The 20,561-nt window shown below is 37.1% G+C and overlaps 1 protein-coding gene across 4 annotated transcripts in view; it reads right to left on the bottom strand.

Annotated features, from left to right (window-relative positions):
* CHD6 (chromodomain helicase DNA binding protein 6) overlaps window positions 1-20,561 on the bottom strand; it is a 236,663-nt gene that overhangs the window by 84,792 nt on the left and 131,310 nt on the right. For all 4 annotated transcript variants that reach the window (XM_060190220.1, XM_060190206.1, XM_007526639.3 and 1 more), the window contains 6 exons: window positions 18,532-18,653; window positions 16,837-17,080; window positions 15,057-15,233; window positions 13,000-13,143; window positions 9,019-9,274; window positions 8,150-8,360 (listed from right to left, as the gene is read on the bottom strand). In XM_060190220.1, coding sequence (XP_060046203.1) covers window positions 8,150-8,360; window positions 9,019-9,274; window positions 13,000-13,143; window positions 15,057-15,233; window positions 16,837-17,080; window positions 18,532-18,653 — 1,154 coding nt within the window. The remainder of the gene's footprint in view (window positions 1-8,149; window positions 8,361-9,018; window positions 9,275-12,999; window positions 13,144-15,056; window positions 15,234-16,836; window positions 17,081-18,531; window positions 18,654-20,561) is intronic.

Raw genomic sequence — 20,561 nt, forward strand, 5'->3', positions numbered from 1 at the left:
CACCCTAACCCTAAGGGATGGGTGGGTGGGTGGAGGTCAATAAAAATGGTGACACAGTATAGCTGTCATCTTTGGGACAGTCTCTATAAAATTAGGGTTTTTCCAGCTATGATGTAAGAATAGTTTTGGCAATCAGATTAATTATATCACTATTTATTTGTTTGTTTGTTTGTTTCTAGGGTTATTGCTGGGGCTTGGTGCCTGCACCACGAACCCACTGCTCCTGGAGGCCATATTTCCCATTTTGTTGCCCTTGTTGTTACCCCTGTTGTTGTTATTGTTGTCATCGATGCTGCTGCTGTTGGACAGGACAGAGAGAAATTGAGACAGGAGGGGAGACAGAGAGGAGGAGAGAAAGACAGACACCTGCAGTCCTGCTTTACCGCCTGTGAAGCGGTCCCCTGCAAGTAGGGAACCCAGGGGCTCAAAACAGGATCCTTGCGCTTCGCACCATGTGCGTTTAAACCCGCTGCGCTACCGCAGAACCCCGAACCCTCATTTTCTATCACTTGTCTAGGTTTAAGGAAATAGTCTCAAGGAACACAAAACTAAAATAAATTCCAATTATCTGAGCTCTAACTGTTCCGTACCTCTCTCAATTCAACTATATCCTTTGGCTCTACCATCATCCCTGTATGAAAGTAAGCCATGAAATTAAATGGGCACAAAACCAAACTGACAGTTGGAGAGGCAACGAGGCTCAAGAACAAAGAAAATCTTAAGGACTAGTAAAGCTAAAGAAATCAAGACTTTGCAAAATTTTCCACAGTAAATACCCGTGAAGCAATTTGCCCTCTATAACAATTATATTTTAAAAAGAATTGCTAGCAGTTGATGAGGTTCATCAAGCTGTAATTCTGGTTCAATGTCAAATACCAGTGAGGAGTAGGAAGACCTCTGTACTCGGAGGCTAGAGTGGACTGCAGTGAAATGTTTCTGGCACAACAGAAATACTGATCTCAAAAGACCAGAAAGAAATTGATTAGTTTACTTGTCTCTGAGCAATAAATAGCTGGAAAACAAAACAAAAAAATACAAAAAAAAAATCCCATTCACAATAACCAGAAACTAGATGAAACTAGACATAAATCTGCAAGATTTGACAATATGATAGTAGGGGCTGTTAGTTTGTCTCTCATTTCTGCCTATTGAGGCTCAAGCACAATGTATAGATACTTATAAAATCAATGGTATATAGAAGAAACCTGAATAAGTATAGTAAATATGTTAATTTTTTAAAGATGTCAAGTCTACCCTACTTACTGGATAAAAGCCAATCAAAATACTAACAAATGCACATGCACACACACAAATAAATGCAGCTATGTAGATGAGTGTATGGATACATACATATGTATATTCAACTTATTTTATAGTGAGGGGCTGGAGTAGTCAGGGGCAGACTCAGAAAATAATAATTCTTAAGTTCAACTCTAATTCTGAAATATATATAAAGAATGCAAGTAGTAATTAAAAGAATAGCTAGAACCTAGTATGTCAGTATATTTAATAGTGTGTATATAAATAAAAAATTTAAAAAAAAATCATGTTAGAACCCCCCATCAGATATCATTAGCCAAAATTACAAATGGAATGAACACGTTAAAAAAAAAAAGAAGGGGAGTCTGGTGGTAGCGCAGTGGGTTAAGCACAGGTGGTGCAAAGTGTAAGAACCAGCATAAGGATACTGGTTCGAGCCCCCGTCTCCCCACCTGCAAGGGGGTCACTTAGCAGGCGGTGAAGCAGGTCTGCAGGTGTCTTTCTCTCCCTCTCTCTGTCTTCCCCATCTCTCTCCATTTCTCTCTGTCCTATCCAACAACGATGACATCAATACCAACAATAACTGCAACAATAAAACAAGGGCAACAAAAGGGAAAATAAATAAATTAATTAAAAAATAGGGAGTCGTGTGGTAGCGCAGCATTTAAGTGCAAGTGGCGCTAAGTGCAAGGACCAGCGTAAGGATCCAGGTTCAAGCCCCCGGCTTCCCACCTGCAGGAGTGTTGCTTCACAGGCGGTGAAGCAGGTCTGCAGGTGTCTATCTTTCTCTCCCCCTCTGTTTTCCTCTCCTCTCTCCATTTCTCTCTGTCCTATCCAACAATGATGATATCAATAACAGCAACAACAATAAAAACAATGACAACAAAAGGGAAAATAAATATAAGAAAAAAAGAAAAATTAAAAAATAAAAAAAGTTTGCTTTAACAAAGCTTCTACATAGAAAAGGAAAAGAAAAAAACACGTTGCAGAAGACTTCTGAATTTACAAAAAAAATTAACCAGAATACTGTTTGGCTCTGACATAGAGTGGTGCCAGTGATTAGCCTGGGATACCAGAGCCTCAGCATGAAAGTCTTTTTGCATTATGCCTCCCAGGTCTTTGAAATAATTTTTCAAAGCAATCCTACTAGAAGATAGAATAAATTAGATTAACACCTTCAAAACTATGTGGCAAAGTGATTTTTAATCCAGGCTCTTAACCCTGGTCAAACTATTATTCAGGAATGAGAGTAAACTAAAAAGCATTTCAAATGCAGTGTCAAAACATATGTATCATTCATTCACCCTTCCTTAGAAGCTCCCCAAAGAGATACATGGGAGCCACCAATAAGGAGATCTGATTCAGGGCAGAAAGAAACTTGTTACCATAATGAAAGGGAGATTGCATATGACAACTGTGTGTTATATAAGATAAACAGTGGACCAGAGGGTAGACGATTCAGGACAGATGGCTCTGAGAACTTACTATGCTTTAACAATACAAGAGAATATTTAGACAAAAGGGGAAATTTTTGTTGTTGAATTATAACAAGTATTTCGAAAAATAAGCAACTGGGGGACTAGGCAATGGTGCACCCAGTTAAGCTCACATTATCACCAAGTGCAAGGATCTGGGTTTGAGCCCCACTCACCACCTGTAGAAGTGACACTTCAGGAGTCTTTAAGCAGGTCGACAGATGTCTATCTTCCTCTCTCCCTCTCTATCTTCCCTGCCATCTCAATTTTCTCTGTCCTGTCAAATGAAACAGAGGAGAAGAAAAAAAGAAAGAAAGAAAGAGAGAGAGAGAGAGAGAGTAAGGAAGGAAGGAAGGAAGGAAGGAAGGAAGGAAGGAAGGAAGGAAGGAAGGGGGAGGGAAGGAATGGCTGCTGGGAGTGGAAGATTCATACTGTCAGCACCAAATCCCCGCAAAATGAGAGAGACAGAGAGAGAAATCACAGAATGCTATGTGGTTGAGATGTGTCAGAAGTTACATAAACACTGATTATATGGCATATTGGGAAGATGAAAGAGCAGAAAGTCCTATACATGTTCATTATGAGAAACAATGAAAAATGATAAAATACTTTGCTTCCATAGTGAGACTAAATAACAGATAAAACTAAGAAAAAAAAATCAAGAAATTATAGTTGCTAATATTATTTAACATACAGCTATAAACACCAAAAGAAACATAAAAGTTTAAGGTAAATATTTCTGGCTATTGTAAAATTTAGGACAGATAATTATGAAATGTATTTTTCATAAGGCTAGAAGAATAATTTAGCTCTTTATGTGTATGTGTAACAGATAAAATTAGAACCTAGACAAAAAAAAAAAAAAAAAAAAGGAAAGTAACAATAAAACTAAGTGGCAGAGCCCCTGCTCAATTCAGACAGAATAAAGAAACTGTAAGAGAAAGAAAATGCTTCAGAAATCTAAATGCCTGCATTTTTTAGCAATAGGGGAAATCTTTTTAAGTATACTAAGTTTAAATTTAAGCATAAATAAGCACTGAAAATAACTGAAAACTAAGACAGAGATTTGACTACCATAAAACTTAAAACTTTTAAAAGTAAACAAAAATCTATACCCCTAAGCAAAGCTGAAAGTCAAAACAACACTGGAGGAGTTTTAACATATTAAAGTAAATAAATAGTTCTTATCAATTAAAAGATGGGAAAATTTTAAAAAAAAAGTAAAAAAGAACATTAAAAAGCAATTAGGGGGATGATTAAAAAAAAATCAATGAAGCCAGAGAGAGAGAGAGAGAGAGAGAGAGAGAGAGAGAGAGAGCGCTCTGTGTTGCCTAGTGCGCAACTCAGGTTTAAACCTGGTAGACGTTATGGTCTCTTTCTCTTTAATACAGAAAAGGTTGCTCAGAGAGGTAAAACTGTATACACAGTTCCATAATAATAGTAATAATAATGAAATAAAATGATTTTTCATATTTAATATGAAACAGTAATTTATTCTATAGCAGAAATAAAATTAAAATGAAGTCTTTACTGCTTTGGTTTATTTTCCCAAGATTTACTTATTAATGAGAGGGAAAGAGAGGATGAGAGGAGAACCACAGCATTATTCTGGCTTGTGTGATACCAAGCACTGAACTCAGGACATCATGCTTACAAGTCTGGAAGTCTACTTGCTGAGCCTTCTCCAGGGTTGCAGTCTGCCTTACTCAATTAGCAAGGATTTAGAGGCAAAAACAGTATAGACAAGACTACTGAACTAAAAAATTTTCAAATGCTACTGAAAAGTTATTTAGGTCAAACAATCCTTCTAGAGAATTTTTAGAAATTAAATATAAAATATCTTTAAAATATATGTATCTTTAAAATATCTATCTATATCTATCTATCTATATCAGAATTTACCCTAAGGAAATAGGTAGAATCAATCACAATGAATATAAAAGCGTATTCTTAACAGTTCCTTAGAATGCTGCTAAAAAAAAAAAAAGAAAAAAGAAAAACCAGAAACCTGTAATGCAATGAATGACTTTATTGGATAGACACAGTTGGAAATTGAGAGGGAAGCGGGAAATAGAGAAGAAGAGAGACAGAGAAACAACTGCAGCCCAGCTTCACCACTCAGGAAGCTTTCCCCCCGCAGGTTGGGGCTGGATCTCAAACCTGGGTCCTTGTGCATTTTAACATGTACTCAACAAGGTGCATGACCACCTGGCCCCAGAAAGAGTATCCTATAAATCAATATCATGTAACTGAAAAATAGATATTTATTTTAACATTTATTAATATATTAAATAAAAATGGTAATTACAAAGTAGAACTTTGGATATGACCCATATTCAAAGAAATAAAACTAAGGGTCAAGGAAATAGCATAACAATGATATAAAAAAGACTTTCATGCCTTAGGTTTCACCTTAGCCAGAGTTGAACAGTACTCTAGTTAATAATAAATAAATAGATAAACAAATAAAATATATGCATAAAGAAAAACATTCAACTAGGAAAACCCACAAGTATGAATGAGGACTCTGAGGAGGTATTGTTGCTATACATACCCATACTTTCAAGAGAAGTCACAATATTCAATCCGAAAACAAAATGAGCAATGAATGATAAGGGAAAAGTATTAAACAGAGTTAGAGACATTTCTACTTAATACAAGTTATTACTTCATTTTTTGGGGGGTTTCTTTTAAAAACTGCAAGCTAATAGTTGTATATATTTAAAAAGTAAGCTAACGCAACGAGTGCCACCCCAGCATGCTTCACTTCAAATGCATGCTTCACTGTGTCCAGAGACTTCAGGTATGGAATAACAACCCCTCAGCTTCGTTACTCAGGTATGACCTTTCCTTTCATAGTATTCTCTAATTCCATTCTAGGTGGTTCACTTCCTAACAAAGTCCTAAAACCCAGATATAGACCAGGTTCTGTGAGAGAGAGCATATGTTCACACATATCCATAAACTAGTGCAAAATATATACCTGAAAGCAGAAGTACACTAGAGTTTGCAGTGAGTACCCCCCCACCCCCCAACACTTACTCTCCACTATTCCAACCTTTGGGTCCATGACTGCTCAACAATTTGTTTGGCTTTGTATGTTAACTCTCTTTTCAGTCACCAGGTTCCAGATGCCAGCATAGTGCCGACCAGACTTCCCTGGTCAGACTGACTCCACCAATATGTCCTGGAGTCCAGCTTCCCCAGAGACCCAACCTACTAGGGAAAGAGAGGCAGACTGGGAGTATGGACCGACCAGTCAATGCCCATGTTCAGCGGGGAAGCAATTACAGAAGCCAGACCTTCCACCTTCTGCAACCCACAATGACCTTGGGTCCATACTCCGAGGGACAGAGAATGGGAAAGCTATCAGGGGATGGGATGGGATATAGAGATCTGATGGTGGGAAATATGTGGAGTTGTACCCTCCTATCCTACGGTTTTGTTAATGTCTCCTTTTTTAAAATAAATAAATAAATAGATAAAGTAAGCTAACATAATTATAATAATATAAAATTCATGTTTTCTTTTTCCTTCCTTCCTTCCTTTCACCAGAGCCTCAGGCATGAAAGTCTTTTTGTACAGCCATTATACTAATTCCCCTGCCCAGAATTAAGGTTTTCATGCTAAGGGTGTCTAATCTCCATTGAATGCATAAAACATAAAACCAACTTACTAGTCTGACTTATTCATTATAGCTTCCTTAAAAAAATAACGCCCATGCTTACTGGGAAAGCAATTAAAGAAGCCAGATCTTCCACCTTCTGCATCCCACAATGATCTTGGGTCCATACTCCCAGAGGGTTAAAGAATAGAAAAGCTATCAACGGAGTTCTGGTGGTGGGAATTGGGTGGAGTTGTACCTCTCTTATCCTATGGTTTTGTCAGTGTTTCCTTTTTATAAATAAAATAAAAAATAAAAATAAAATAAATAAAAAATAATGCAAATCTGGAGCCAGGAAGATGGCTCAGCAGGTAGAATATATTTAGTAACTAAAGACAGAACTCCTTCTGGGTTCAATCCTCAGCACCACATTTGAGGAAAGGGTGCTCAGTTATTTCTGCCAATCTTTTTTAAATAAAATAAACATATGTCTACAAAACAGGTATTAAAATTCTCAAGAATTTTTTATATATAATTCTTGACTAAAAAGATGAGACATTTTTATTGTCTAATCTGATTTTGGAGATTTATGTTACATATTCCAGATACTTAAAGCTGTCAGTTTCTTTAACTCTGTAAATCACTCATTACAAGGGCAAACAGAATTCTCAAAGATAAAGAAAAGGTCAACACTGGGTCCATACTCCCAGAGGGTTAAAGAATAGGAAAACTATCAGGGGAGGGGATGGGATATGAAGTTCTGGTGGTGGGAACTGTGTGGAGTTGTACCCCTCTTATCCTATGGTTCTGTCAGTGTTTCCTTTTTATAAAAAAAAAAAAAGGAAAAAAAAGGTCAACAGTCAAGATTTGCTGTGATTTTACTACATGACATCAAAGGCCTTTAAATTCAGTAATATCTAGATTAATGGTTTCTATGCTCTTTAAAGTCTTTTATCATTAAACTCTTCTAAAAATCTTTTACTTTAAATCGTCTTTAATCCAACGATGTATCCAATGACTAGAAATGTAAGATACATAGTAAGTGTAGCATTCATACATAATCCAAATAAATCAAATAAAAATCACAAACTTTTCAGACACATTAGCAATGGAATTAGAATTCAAGGAATTATAAGAGTCTAAGGAAAATAAGTTGGGTGTCATAGCTATTGTATCATAAAACCATGTGGGGTTTCCTGGGAAAAAAAGGATATAAAACATCTTCAACATTCTACTTCTGTGAATTAGGAATTTCGTTCTTTTAGAAATCTGATACAAGTTTTCCATAAGGTATTTATCTCATCAATAGTAAGTCAACTTTTTAAAAGATTTTTTAAATTTTATTACTAATGATAAAGATAGGAAGAGAGAGAGAAAGAACCAGACATCACTCTGGTACATGTGCTGCCGGGGATTGAACTCAGGACCTCATGCTTGAGAGTCTGACTGTGCCACCACCCAGACCAAAGTAAGTCAAATTTTAAGAAAAGTAAAATACATTATTTTAACCTTCCCTACTGTTTATTTGAATTGATTCTTCCAACTAAAGAGAATATTACTACACTTGTAGAATTTATTATGCAAAGCAAGGACTCCACATTAAAGGCTATTCACTCTATACAACAAAACATGGGCATACCTAGTCATAAGATTTAACTCTGAAATCTGGTAAATCCTTAAGAAAGATATTTCTTTACTTCATATTTGAATGTTTTGTTGTTACTAAGGCAAGATTTTTGAATGGGTCAAAAAGATAGCAGAGAAAAGAAACAGCTGGAAGTATCTGATGCCACTCTGACACAACTCTCACCTTCTCTGAATAAGGTAATCTTCCAGGATGTCAAGACAGCGAACCATCTGGGAGAAGATGAGTACTTTGTGGCCACCAGCAATCAGCTTAGGGAGTAGTTTATCAATCAGTACCAGTTTCCCTGCTGCCTGAATCATGGCCTGTAGTTGAAAGTCAGAAGCATCAGGGCTATGTGTTTTTCGGAAATCCTCCAAAATTTTCTCCTCTGCCCCTGAAGAGAAATGGAAAAAAATTATTCCTTGTAAAAATAACTAAAGAGTAAAAGCCTCTCAGTATAGATCCTAGAGAAAATGAAATAAATTCTCAGATGCTAGATTAATCCAATGAAGTGAAGCTGGGTATATCCTCAGCAGAGGACTCTGCAAGTGGCAAGGTCATCTTGTAGAAAACACAGGTGCTTTGCTCTATTAAAATGAGCTATTTTGCTGGCCCTTTAAAACAATTTATGAAAGAATCTCAAATTAGTATAGCTAACTGTTAAACTGATCTGCAGAATTTTAATTTGATTGCAGCACAATAAGCCCTTCAACTAACACATTTCCTCGGCTTAAAGTAGAAAGGATGGTCTAGTCTGCCAAGTTTATAAAGGACGACAAGACTGATGAATGCTTGCTACCTTCTGACAGGTGGAGGAAATTAAGTAGAAGTAGGTTCAAAACATGGCTGAATTTATCTAGCCAGAGAGCTTACATAAATCCATCAAGTTCTTTAAACTTTATTTTAATACTATAAAAAAAAAAAGGTGAGAATACATACATGGTAACATTTAACGAGAACTTAACAGCTAAGATCATTGATTATTATTAGCTTGTTTTTGTTTTTAGACTACCATGCTAGAGCTAAGGGGCTCCTTACTTTTCCCTACTCACCATTGATCAGGTAGGGATGATTACAGCACTTCCTCAGTTCCATCATAGTGTTGATGAGATTGGGCATATTGTGCTGATTTGCCCCTTTGGTGAGGAAGGAAAAGTTCTTCTCCAGAATGGCACGGTAGTACTTTTTCTGGATATTGGTCAGTTCCACCTCAATGATTGTCTCTTGTTTGGGAGCAAGGTTCTTTTCCACATCATCTTTGAGTCTCCGAAGCATCATGGGTTTTAAGATGGACTGTAGTTTCTTCACCTGTCCAGGGAAATATGAACTGTTTACCTGCCCTAATCCTGATTTAACGATGACTGGTGTATTCCAACTTTTACTAAAATTTCTTAAGCATCTAATCATAGTGATGCTGTAATATACTATATGAAAGACCAGGACTGATTCTTGAACATGGGCAGTCTTTTTTTTTTTCCTTTGTTGCCACTGGGGCTTGACTGTTTCACAATGATCTTTTTTGATTTTGGACAGAGAAAGCAAATGATGGCAAAGTATCAAAGTTTCCTCCAGTTTGGTGGATCTAACCCCATGTTGTGCATGACAAAACAAGAGTACTGCCCAGACAAGCTATCTTGCTAGTTATAATATGGGAAACTTGATAACAAAGCAGAAAGGAAAAGGAAAAAAAGATCCAGAGGCTGGGGTAATGGCTCAACAGATAAAGCACAGGATGTGAATGTCTGGGGCTCCAGGTTTGTTATCTAGTACCATATATACAGGAGAGCAGTGCTCTGGTCTCTTGCATTCCTTCATAAAATAAATAAAATTAAATTTAAAAAGGAAAGAAAAATGAATCTGGTTCTAACTCTTAAGTAATAACTAAGAACCTACATGGCAACTTTAAAAGATACAAAGGAAGAATGCCCAGGACAGTGGCTCAGCAAGTAGAGAGCAGAACTTTCATGCCTAATGTTCTAAATTCAATCCCCAACAATGTTTGTCAGAGTGGGAAATGCTTTGGTGCTTCATTAGAACAAATAAGCGAGAAGAAGAAATGATAAAGGGAGTAGATAAAGAAACTGCAACTGTTCTCTAGGATGGATAAAACAAACCTCTCACTAGTATATACATTTATCAGCAACTACCTGAGGAATATTTTAAATTACATCAAGAAGTACAGTGGTATATTACAATGGAAGGACTTAGATGTTGAAAGGATAAAGAAGTAGAGGCAACCTGGAAGTGAGCAAAAAGGGGGTGAAGATGGCCAAAAGTTATTTAAAAAAATAGTTTAAATAAATCCTGGTGATGTGACACCTATTATAGTGACTATAGTTAACAATATAGTATGATGTAAAGTTGCTGAGAGTAAATCTTAAAGTTCTCAGCACTAGAAAAAAATGCATAACTGTGTTCACCACTGAAGAAGCTTCCTAAATGCAGGTGCTTCGATGGGTGGGCCCAAACCTGGGTCCTCACACAAGGTAAAGTATGTGCTCTACTAGGCGAGCCATCACTTAGTCCCCTCAATTATATTCCAATTTTTAAAAAGCAGAGGGAAGCTCAAGAAGATTCATCAGCCTGCTAGAGCACAGAATTTGCATGCCTGTAGCCCTAGAGGCTACAAATTCAATACCTGGCACTACCTTGTGCCAGAGTTGAGCAGTTCTTTGATCTCTTCTTTCTTATTCTTTCTTATTTACAGTAAGTAAATAAGCAAAACTTTTACTTTTTTTTTTTAAAGTAGAGAAACTGGATTCGTCCTATACCTATGAATAGCAGCAGCAGAAAACAAGGGGAGTGGTAGTATTAAAGAGTTAACATTGCAGTTGACATCTCCCATTCTATCATACCAGCTGGTGGTAACTAGAGGACTTAAGAGTTTAGTAGTATTCTCTGCTAGGATCTTTAGTTCTTCACCTAACAGCTCAGGCCTGGATGGCAAATCTGTATTCATTTTACTGTACGGGCAAGCTAATTTGTTGTTCCTTGCTTCCAAGGAGACAACAGAGAAGTTCAAAAGTCAAAGCACCAAAGTTAAGTTTGAGCTAAACGTGGTACTAATAAGATTAATCTTACTGGGAAAATAATACAAGCATAAATGATCAAGTCAAGTCATAAAGGGTTGTTCAAAAATATTTTTTTTTAATTTTAAAGGGTAGAATCTGCATAAATGAATTGTGTGCTGTACCAATGTTTCCTGAAAAAAATATGAAGTGATTTTGCACAATTACCACAAAATATAAATGTTTTATGCCAGTCTTTTACTCTGGTATTTTTCTCTTGTGAGATAAATAAAATTAGTATTTATTTTTAAAGTGGTCTTGGAGGTGGCAGTATAAATTTGGATTTAGATTTATAAACATTAGGTCCCAATTTTGATCCTTAGTACTGCATATGCCATAGAGCAGCTATCTCATAAAATAAATAAATTTTGAAACAAATACAGGCATTTGATGTTGGCTTTTTTGTTTTGTTTTCTCTTAACACCAATCTTAAATCTAATTCTCTTATGTGACCTAAATTTTACCAACCATGGCAAGAAATTTAATCCCCCCATTAGTTAAAAAAAAAAAAAAAATGAATCCAAAGAGAAAAGACAACTAGTTAATCATTAGAGATAGGGACAAATGCTAATCTGCCACATGCTGGGTTCAGTTTCTGTCCTGAACTTGGTTCATACCTTGAATCATTTAGAGTATACTATGGGCCATATACTGTACTGGTCAATACAACAAACACAACTTTGGAGAAGATGTGGGCCTTGTCCTCAGGGAGGTCATTGTCTAGGAAGAAGAAAAAAAAATGCATAGCACAAAATAAGTGCAATGGGAGAAGAGGAGGCATTTCCAATGGTCCAAAAATGGAGAGCACAGTGGTGGCTTTTGAAGGACTAACAGCACAAACGTAGAGAAGTAAAATCAATTTTGATTACTAACTGCTCTCAGTCTAACTTGCCACATAAGTAGAAACAAACAGATTGGAATCACAGAATGTACTCTTGACATCTGTTAACAAAATTCCCAAACTTTTTCTAACATCTTTGCCCCAACTCACTCTCATGTCATTGCTAGATTAAGCTATCAGAACTAATTATGTCATTTCCGAATCAACGCCCTGAATTCTTTCTCTAATACTCCCCCAAATTCTGCAACCTGTTTTTCAAGATCTCTCCATACAATATAGTCCCTAGTCCCATCTGTTTCCAGTCCAATAAGATGATTTCCTACTACTGAATAAATTCCGTGGTTGATTAAGCTGTTTTTTCCAACCTTAGGCAAAGTAGTCTCCACCTCCTCTCTCTCCATTTGTTGAGAATGTACTCAATTTACAAAGCCTATTGTCAAATTAGACTTTCTCCATGAAGACTTTTCTGATTCCCAAACAGACGTGACCTTTCTCTTTTAAAGTTCCTAATGCTATTATTTGTTTTTCTTATTCATTTAATTTGTTTAGCTTATTTTTGTAATCCATAGTAGTGGCTTCTGCCCATACTATATATTTATTAAAGCTGATTGTTTTGATCCAGCTTTGAGTTTGACCCAGGACTAAATCTTTAAAAACTAAGAAAATGGGATTTGGACAAAAATGGACTTAACAATTACTCTAAGTAGATGTTTATCTTATTTTCCCCACACTATCTGTATATTTTGTTGTACCTAAGGGGATGAATCTGAGAACGTATTTCAAATTATGTAGGAAGAAGGATTAGGAAGACAAAAGCAGAAGAAAGTTAACATTTTCCCGAGATTAGAGCTAAGACCAAAATAACTGAAATTACATGTGAGATCAGTGAAGGCAAGAGGCTTGACCTGCTAACACAGATAGTTTAAATATTGATTGTTTAGAGCAATAAAAACTACTAATAACCAGTTTATCCTCATCAACATAAACAAGTAAATTAAAGGTGTTAATGCTCATTTTACTAGCAATGTGAGAAGCCACTAACTTCTTTCCTCACAGTGACTTGTTCCTGCCTTGCTGAAAGTAACCATCAAACAATTTTCTCAAATCTTGAAGCCCCTATTTACCTGTTCTTCTGTTTTCAGATCTCCAAATTCTTCTAAGAAGGCAGTCTCTGAAGGAAACTGTGATGGTTCCAGAAAATTTAACAAGCTGAAGAGCTCCTCCACAGAGTTCTGCAAAGGGGTCCCAGTGAGCAGTACTTTGTGTTCCTGCACAATTTAACAGGACACAGTGAAGAACAGCGTTTGAATAACCAATCATGGCTGTTTTGGTGGAAAATTAAGCATGAGCACTCTGTGCTCAATTCTATGCAGCTCTGTTTTGCTTTTATGAAAAGATAGGATGCCAAAATTTCATATAGGTACAGTCAATAAACAGATCAACTTTCCTTTCATGCCAGTCATTCAAGCTACATTATCATGTTAACTAAGGCAAACATCAGTTACTCATAATATCCAGTGCCTATGGACCACATACTGAGCCCTGTGCCAAAGCAACCATGTTAAAAAGCTACCACCACGTTATCAGATCATTCAAAAACTGGAGACAAGTCAAACACCTTACATTTTCGGGTCACAAATTTCAAGGTACTTAGATTCCCCTTGGCTCCCTATAAGAATCAGTCTGTAGCTTCCTGGGCCAGTGGGGGGTGGGAGTGGGCAGGAGGGATGGGTCACAGTCCTTTGGTGGTGGGAATGGTGTTTATGTACACTCCTAGCAAAATGTAGACATATAAATCAGTAGTTAATTAATATGAGAGGGGGAAATCAATTGTATGTCTCAAAGTTTCTCAAAAGACAAACTGAATCTTTTTAATATATAGGCTATGTATTTGATATGCGGACTCTCTCAAAAGCCTAGACCAAGTAGATTAGAAGCATCCAATAGCACAGCTATATACAAGATACTGGGTACTGTACAGCAAACCATAACAAAGGGACTTTTCAAAGTTAACCCAATTAACAAATAATGTGATGATAATATTAACTATCGATTGTCTTTTTGAACCCTAAGACAGCAGGAACCTCACATCTCCACTATAGAGCCCCTACTTCCCCCAGTCCTGGAACCCTTGGATAGGGCCCACTTTCTCGTATGCATCTCCCAATCCAAACCAAATAATATTGCATCCGCCGATCACAACCTAACCAAAGCAACGATTGCCACCTCAACATGCTTCACCTCAGACTGTATCCAGAGACTTCACATGTGGAATGACAACCCTTCAACTTCATTACTTGGGTGAGACTTTTCCTTTTATAGTACACTCTAATTTCATCTCAGGTAGTTCACTTTTTAACAAAGTCCCATAACCTAGATATACACCAGTTTCTGTGAGAGAGAGCTTATGTGCACACGTATCCATAAACTACTGCAAAATATATACCTGAAAGCAGAAGTACACTAGAGTTTGCAGTGAGTACCTCCCTAACACTTCCTCTCCACTATTCCAAGCTTTGGGTCCATGATTGCTCAACAATTTGTTTGGCTTCATATGTTAACTCTCTTTTCAATCACCAGGTTCCAGATGCCACCAGGATGCTGGCTAGGCTTCCCTGGATTGAAGACCCCACCAATGTGTCCTGGAGCTCAGCTTCCCCAGAGACACACCTTACTAGGGAAAGAGAGAGGCAGATTGGGAGTATGGACTGACCAGTCAACACCCATGTTCAGCGGGGAAGCAATTACAGAAGCCAGACCTTCTACCTTCTGCAACCCTCAACGACCCTGGGTCCATGCTCCCAGAGGGCTAGAGAATGGGAAAGCTACCATGGGAGGGGGTGGGTTATGGGGATTGGGTGGTGGGAATTGTGTGGAGTTGTACCCCTCCTACCTTATGTTTTTGTTCACTAATCCTTTCTTAAATAAAAAATTTATTAGAAAAAAAAAAAGAATCAGTCTGTAGCAAAGATCAAATTGTCAACCCACTTCCTAAGAGTAATAATAACAAATTAAAAAGTCTATATGATTTAATTACTATCACATCTCCAGAGGGTTAAAAGAAAGTTTATAGTAAACATATGATGCACAGGTAAGCTATATGCAGAATGGCTAAAGAATGCTTTATCCATAATGACTAGATAAAGCTTGAGTTTCTGTTAAAGAAGCTGCTGACTCTTACCAAGGCCATGAGTTTTAGACCCTCCAGAAGTTTGCAGTTCCTATTCTTTAATCTGTGAGCTTCATCAATTATCACACAGCTCCAGTGAATCTTTTTCAACTCTGGGCAGTCTGCCAGGATCATCTCAAATGTTGTGATCACAACATGGAACTTGAAGACTCCTGAAAGGGGGTTCCCCTGGGGGAAGATACAACCAAAGGCAACATTTCATGCCATGAATAAGAGAATTCTGCTATTGGAATGCCAACTGACCAGAGGAGGCAGCACTGTAATAACCCTAGATGAGAAGCCAATAAGCACTACTCTTCCTCACTTGAGAAAAGAGTGCATAGAGAATAAACCAGTTTTGCTTATATATGGAATACAGATAACTAAAACAAATGAACTTATGAAAACAATGGCAAACAAACTGTCTCTTGGACTTTGTGAGAACTATGGGGGTGGGGAGTTGCACAGAGCTTTACGGGTGGGAGTGGTGACTTATAATGAGCATGCATAATTATGAAACTATTATTACTGAAATCTTGTAACTGTAAAACTCTAGTAAATCACTAATTTAAAAAAGGATATATTTTTAAAAAGAATGAGTCAGATGCAAAAAGAGGCCTCATTACATCAATGATACAACAAAAAAGCATGTATTCTCAGTCACCTAGAGTGTTACTAGGCAAGATAGTTCTTTATCATTTAGCTTGTCTTAGTGCCATCATATTGAAAGAGCAGAGATGCATCCTATGAAAACATATCATAAATTTCTCCCTAATCTGTCCTTCTGCTGTCTAGAAAATCTCTGGTAAGAATACTGACTTTCCTCTCACTGGATTCATTTAATTTCTACCTTGCTTAGTAAAACCAGTGCCTAGAACAAACATATACACATATTCAGCAAAGTGATTATACTAAAAAAAAATTGTTATATGCCTAATGATTTAAGTTCTGTTTTCTCTTTCTCTTTCCCTTTCAAATCTTTCTCCTTTTTTCCTTCCCTTATCTTTCATAAGGCCTTGTTCATGTGTGACCCCACTGCACTGGGCTACTTTTTGGTTAGAGAGACCAAGATGAAGCAGAAGGAGATATACCACAGCACTGGAGCTTTCTCAGGTGACATAACACTTTCCATATAGTGCTGAGGCTCAAACCTGGACCATGAGCATGATAATGCATAGGCCCCACCAGTGAGCCTCTCTCTAGTCCTCCTATCCTATCTATTAACTATTTTAAAATATATTTACTTATTATTGGATAGAGACAGAGAGAAATTGAGAGGGGAGGAAGAGATAGAGAGGGAGAGAGGGCCACTTGCAGCTCCGCATTTTTTTTTTATTCATTTTTTTTATTCATTTTTTTTCATTTTTTCATTTTTCATTTATTCATTTTTTATTCATTTTTTTAATTTATTCAATCTATTTTTTTTTCTCCAAACTGCCATCTGGGAATCATCTTCTGCACTAATCACTCTATTTACTTTCTTCACTAAGTACATTACAATTCTAATAGTCTTGTATATGAAAGCAATTTCACAAACTAAACAAAAACTTAAAGTTTTTTAGTGTCCTAAAAAACAGTCTCCAGTATGTTTGAGAATGGAAAGTATATCCTACAATATTATCTTTTGGCATAATTAAAAATAACTACCAAGGAGGAGCAATAATTCTGTTTCAATAAACTTGAGTTTACAAGTCTAAAGTGAAGAGTATTGAAACCCCCGAAGAAAACTGAAAGACTGTTCTGAAGCCTGACATCAGGCTGTTACTGGTCTCTGTGATTTGTATAGGCTCACCTGTGCATCCCTGTATACCATTTCATACTGCTGTATCATCTGCCTGCTGATCTGGCTGCCGTGGTACACAATAGCGTTCATCTCTGTCCAAGTTCGGAACTCCCGTTCCCAGTTAGTAATGGTGGAAAGAGGGGCGATGATGAGGAAAGGACCATGAATTCCTCGGAGGAATATTTCTGAAAGGAATGTGATGGACTGGATGGTTTTCCCTAACCCCATTTCATCAGCTAAAATACAGTTCTTCCTACAGAGAGTAAGAAATACAAACAATTCATCATCAGTACAGGAAAAAAGTAGAGATCAGTTATAACTAAAAAGAAACACTTTGACACGTAAGGTTATGCATTATTTGCATTTTCCTAAGATAAAAGTTTCTACTATTTGTATTATTAATGGATGAACTTTTTTTTAAAAGTTGTGCATTGCTCAGCTCTGATTTACGATGGTATGGAGGACTGAACCTGGAACTCTCAGGCATGACAGTTTGATAACCATTATGTTATCTCCCCCACCCAGGACAAGCTTTTAACGCACATGATAAATTCCTCACCAGAGTGAAAATTTACTGATTTCTTATATTAATCCAGAAATCACACATTACTCAGAGCTTGACATTCAAAGCGATATAGACCTCACCACTCTCATTCTCTTGCTTTATAGATGAGAAACCTAAAACTTGGACAAGCTGAATAAATTGTGCTTTGAGTCACATTGTAAATAAGTGGAAGAGAAGACACCTAAACACAAGCCTTTAGAATTCCATCTCAATGTGTTTTCCATTATAATCCTCTCTTTAAAATCAACATGGAAAGCTTTGAATGGAGGGGATGGGATACAGAACTCTGGTGGTGGGAATTGTACGCCTCTTATCATATGGTCTTGTCGATCATTATTAAATCAATAAAAAGAAAGGAAGAAAGAAATAAAGAAAGAGAGAAAGAGAGAAAGGAAAGGAGCAATGTAAACCAGCTGGTAGCACAAGGCTAGAGCAATGAATCAAAAGCATGAGGTGCTGAAGTCTTTCCTGTCCCTTCTCTCTCACTCTCATGTTAATAAATAAATCTTCTGAAAATAGCAAATATATGTATCTTAATACGGGGTGATACATTTTCAAATGTTAAGAAAACCCGATTTTTTCAAATTTCATGTGAACTACAGCACAAAGAGTCCAAAACTGAGTATTATAGTACAAGTCCAGAACACCCATTGCTCACAGTCAACAGAGCAGGATTCCAATTCCCAATGGAGTCATTCATTGAGACAGTATGACTCAGAGATAGTAAACAAAGGTTTAAATTTCTTAAGAAACAATTTCAAAATATCTAGTTTCATTTAAGTTGAGTTTATTTAATTATTTTGATAGACTGTGAAAGGGGGGGAAAGGCAATGATATCTAAAGATCATTCACTTTGAAGAATATCTGAAAAGGAAACGAAGTCTTAGTATGATTAATGTGCAAATAGGTCATGGGGGTGGGAAGCGGTAGTTTTGCCAGGTGTGCAACACGGGTTAAAGTCCCTGATACACATGGAAATGCCATGTGTACTGGGGGAAGCTGTGGTGCTGTGGTTGGTCTCTCTCTCTCTGAAAAAGTCGATTGAGAGTGGTAAAGCCCTAGCAATAACAGCAGCAAAAAGAAAGGGGGAGGAGGAAGAAAAGTCCCCCATGAAGACAAAACTGGTTCTAGTTACTCACCTATTATACCAGTTAAAAAGAAGCCAGTTCATCCCCTCCAGCTGGTACTCCCGCAGCTGGTTACTGTTCTTATACTCCCGAGACTTTTCAAGTTTCTGCCAGGAGTCCGAAGCAGGCCGTTCCTATTGCAGGAAAGCAGAGGGCAGAATACATAGAAAACAGTGTTTAAGGAGCATAAATAGATATACACACAGATAAGGATAAGGAAGGTAAAAAATGTCTAAGCACTGGCCTACACTAAATCAGCAGTTATGGTTTTCTTTCTTTCTTTTTTTTAATACTTTCATTTATTACTGGATAGAGACAGAGAGAAATTGAGAGGGGAGAGAGTGTGGGAGAGAGACAGAGAGACACCTGCAACTCTGCTTCACCACTTGGGAAGCTTTCCCCCTGAAGGTGGGGACCAATGGCTTAAACCTGGGTCCTTGTGCACTGTAATGTGTGCGCTTAACCAGGTATGCCACTGCCTGGTCCCTAGTTATGACTTTTTCTGAGTAATATATAGCATCCTGTTTTCTAGATTTCACCAGATTAAACAAAGAAGACTCCTATGAATTTTGCTATTAATGAGCCTAGAAATCTTGGTAACTATTAAATTCTTCACTGAGCTGTTAATCTTATTCATACTTCAATTCACCTGTACTGGGTCTTTTGCTTTATATACACAGAATTACTGTTCATTATTTATACGTGCTTATGCTATCAGTTCAGCAAAGTACAGAGTGTTAAATAATTTGTTAATTTATATAGTCAGAACTATAAATACCTCAAATTCCTCGTAAGCATAACAGAAGTGTATTACGTGTTTTTCCATGTGAAAAACCAATTTTTCAGCATAACTTTTTTGTTCATTGATAATGGAAGGTTTACTTATCATACACTGATGGCATATAAGTTCTTTTATCTTTTCTCAAGATTTAATTTTATTTATATGCTAATTGTACAGCATTACTCTGGCACATATGTTGTACAGCATTACTCTGGCACATATGATGTTAAAAATTTACTTTATGGCTGAGAGTCCAATGCTTTATCCAATGCGCCACCTCCTGGGGCACTGTCATTTTAGTTCTACTGTGTTCAAGGAACTATACTTAGGGTCTTCATTATTGCAATGTATCCAAACTTTTGTTATTATTATTTTAAATGTGATGGGGAATGACTTTTCAAAAATGTTTCACTGGTTATTTTACTTATTATTACACATAACTTTAGAATTAAATCTCATAAGAATTTCAATTAAGCTGAGAATCTAAATCTTTAGATATCAAGTCTTACTCAAAAAATTTTTTGCAGTGGCACAGCTAGATACAAATAAAGTCAAAGGACATAAATTATGGTGAGCTGTGTATGATACAGCAAATCCTAAGACAGAGAAATATCAAAGTTAACCCAATTGCCAAATAATGTGATTATAGCAATAACTATTGTCTTCTTTTTAAATATATTTTTTATAATCTTTATTTATTGGATAGAGACAGCCAGAAATCAAGAGGGGAGGGAGTGATAGAGAGGGAGAGAGACAGAGAGACACCTGCAGCTCTGCTTCACCACTCGTAAAGCTTTCCCCTTCAAGTGGGGACTGGGGGCTTGAACCCCGGTCCTTAAGCATTGTAATACATGCGCTTAATCTGGTGCGCCACCACTGGGTTCCTATCTATTGTCTTCTTAAACCCTAAGACAGCAGGAACCTCCCCCTTCCTCTATAGGGCCTATACCTCCCCAGTCATAGAACCTCTAGGGTGGGGTGCACTTTCCTGCATGCTTCTCTCAACTCATACCAAATGATATTGCATCCGCTGATCCCAACCTAATCAACACAATGAGTACCACCCTCAGAGCATGCTTCACTTCAGACTGTGTCCAGAGACATCAGGCATGGAATGTCAACCCTTCACCCTCATTACTTGGGTGATACCTTTCCTTTCATAGTATTCTCTAATTCCATTCCAGGAGGTTCACTTCCTAAAAAAGTCCCAAAACCTAGATATAGACCAGGTCCCATAAGACAGAGCATATGTTCACATGTA

This window comes from Erinaceus europaeus, chromosome 1 (assembly GCF_950295315.1).
Source record: "Erinaceus europaeus chromosome 1, mEriEur2.1, whole genome shotgun sequence".
In the NCBI taxonomy this organism is placed as follows: Eukaryota; Metazoa; Chordata; class Mammalia; order Eulipotyphla; family Erinaceidae; genus Erinaceus; species Erinaceus europaeus.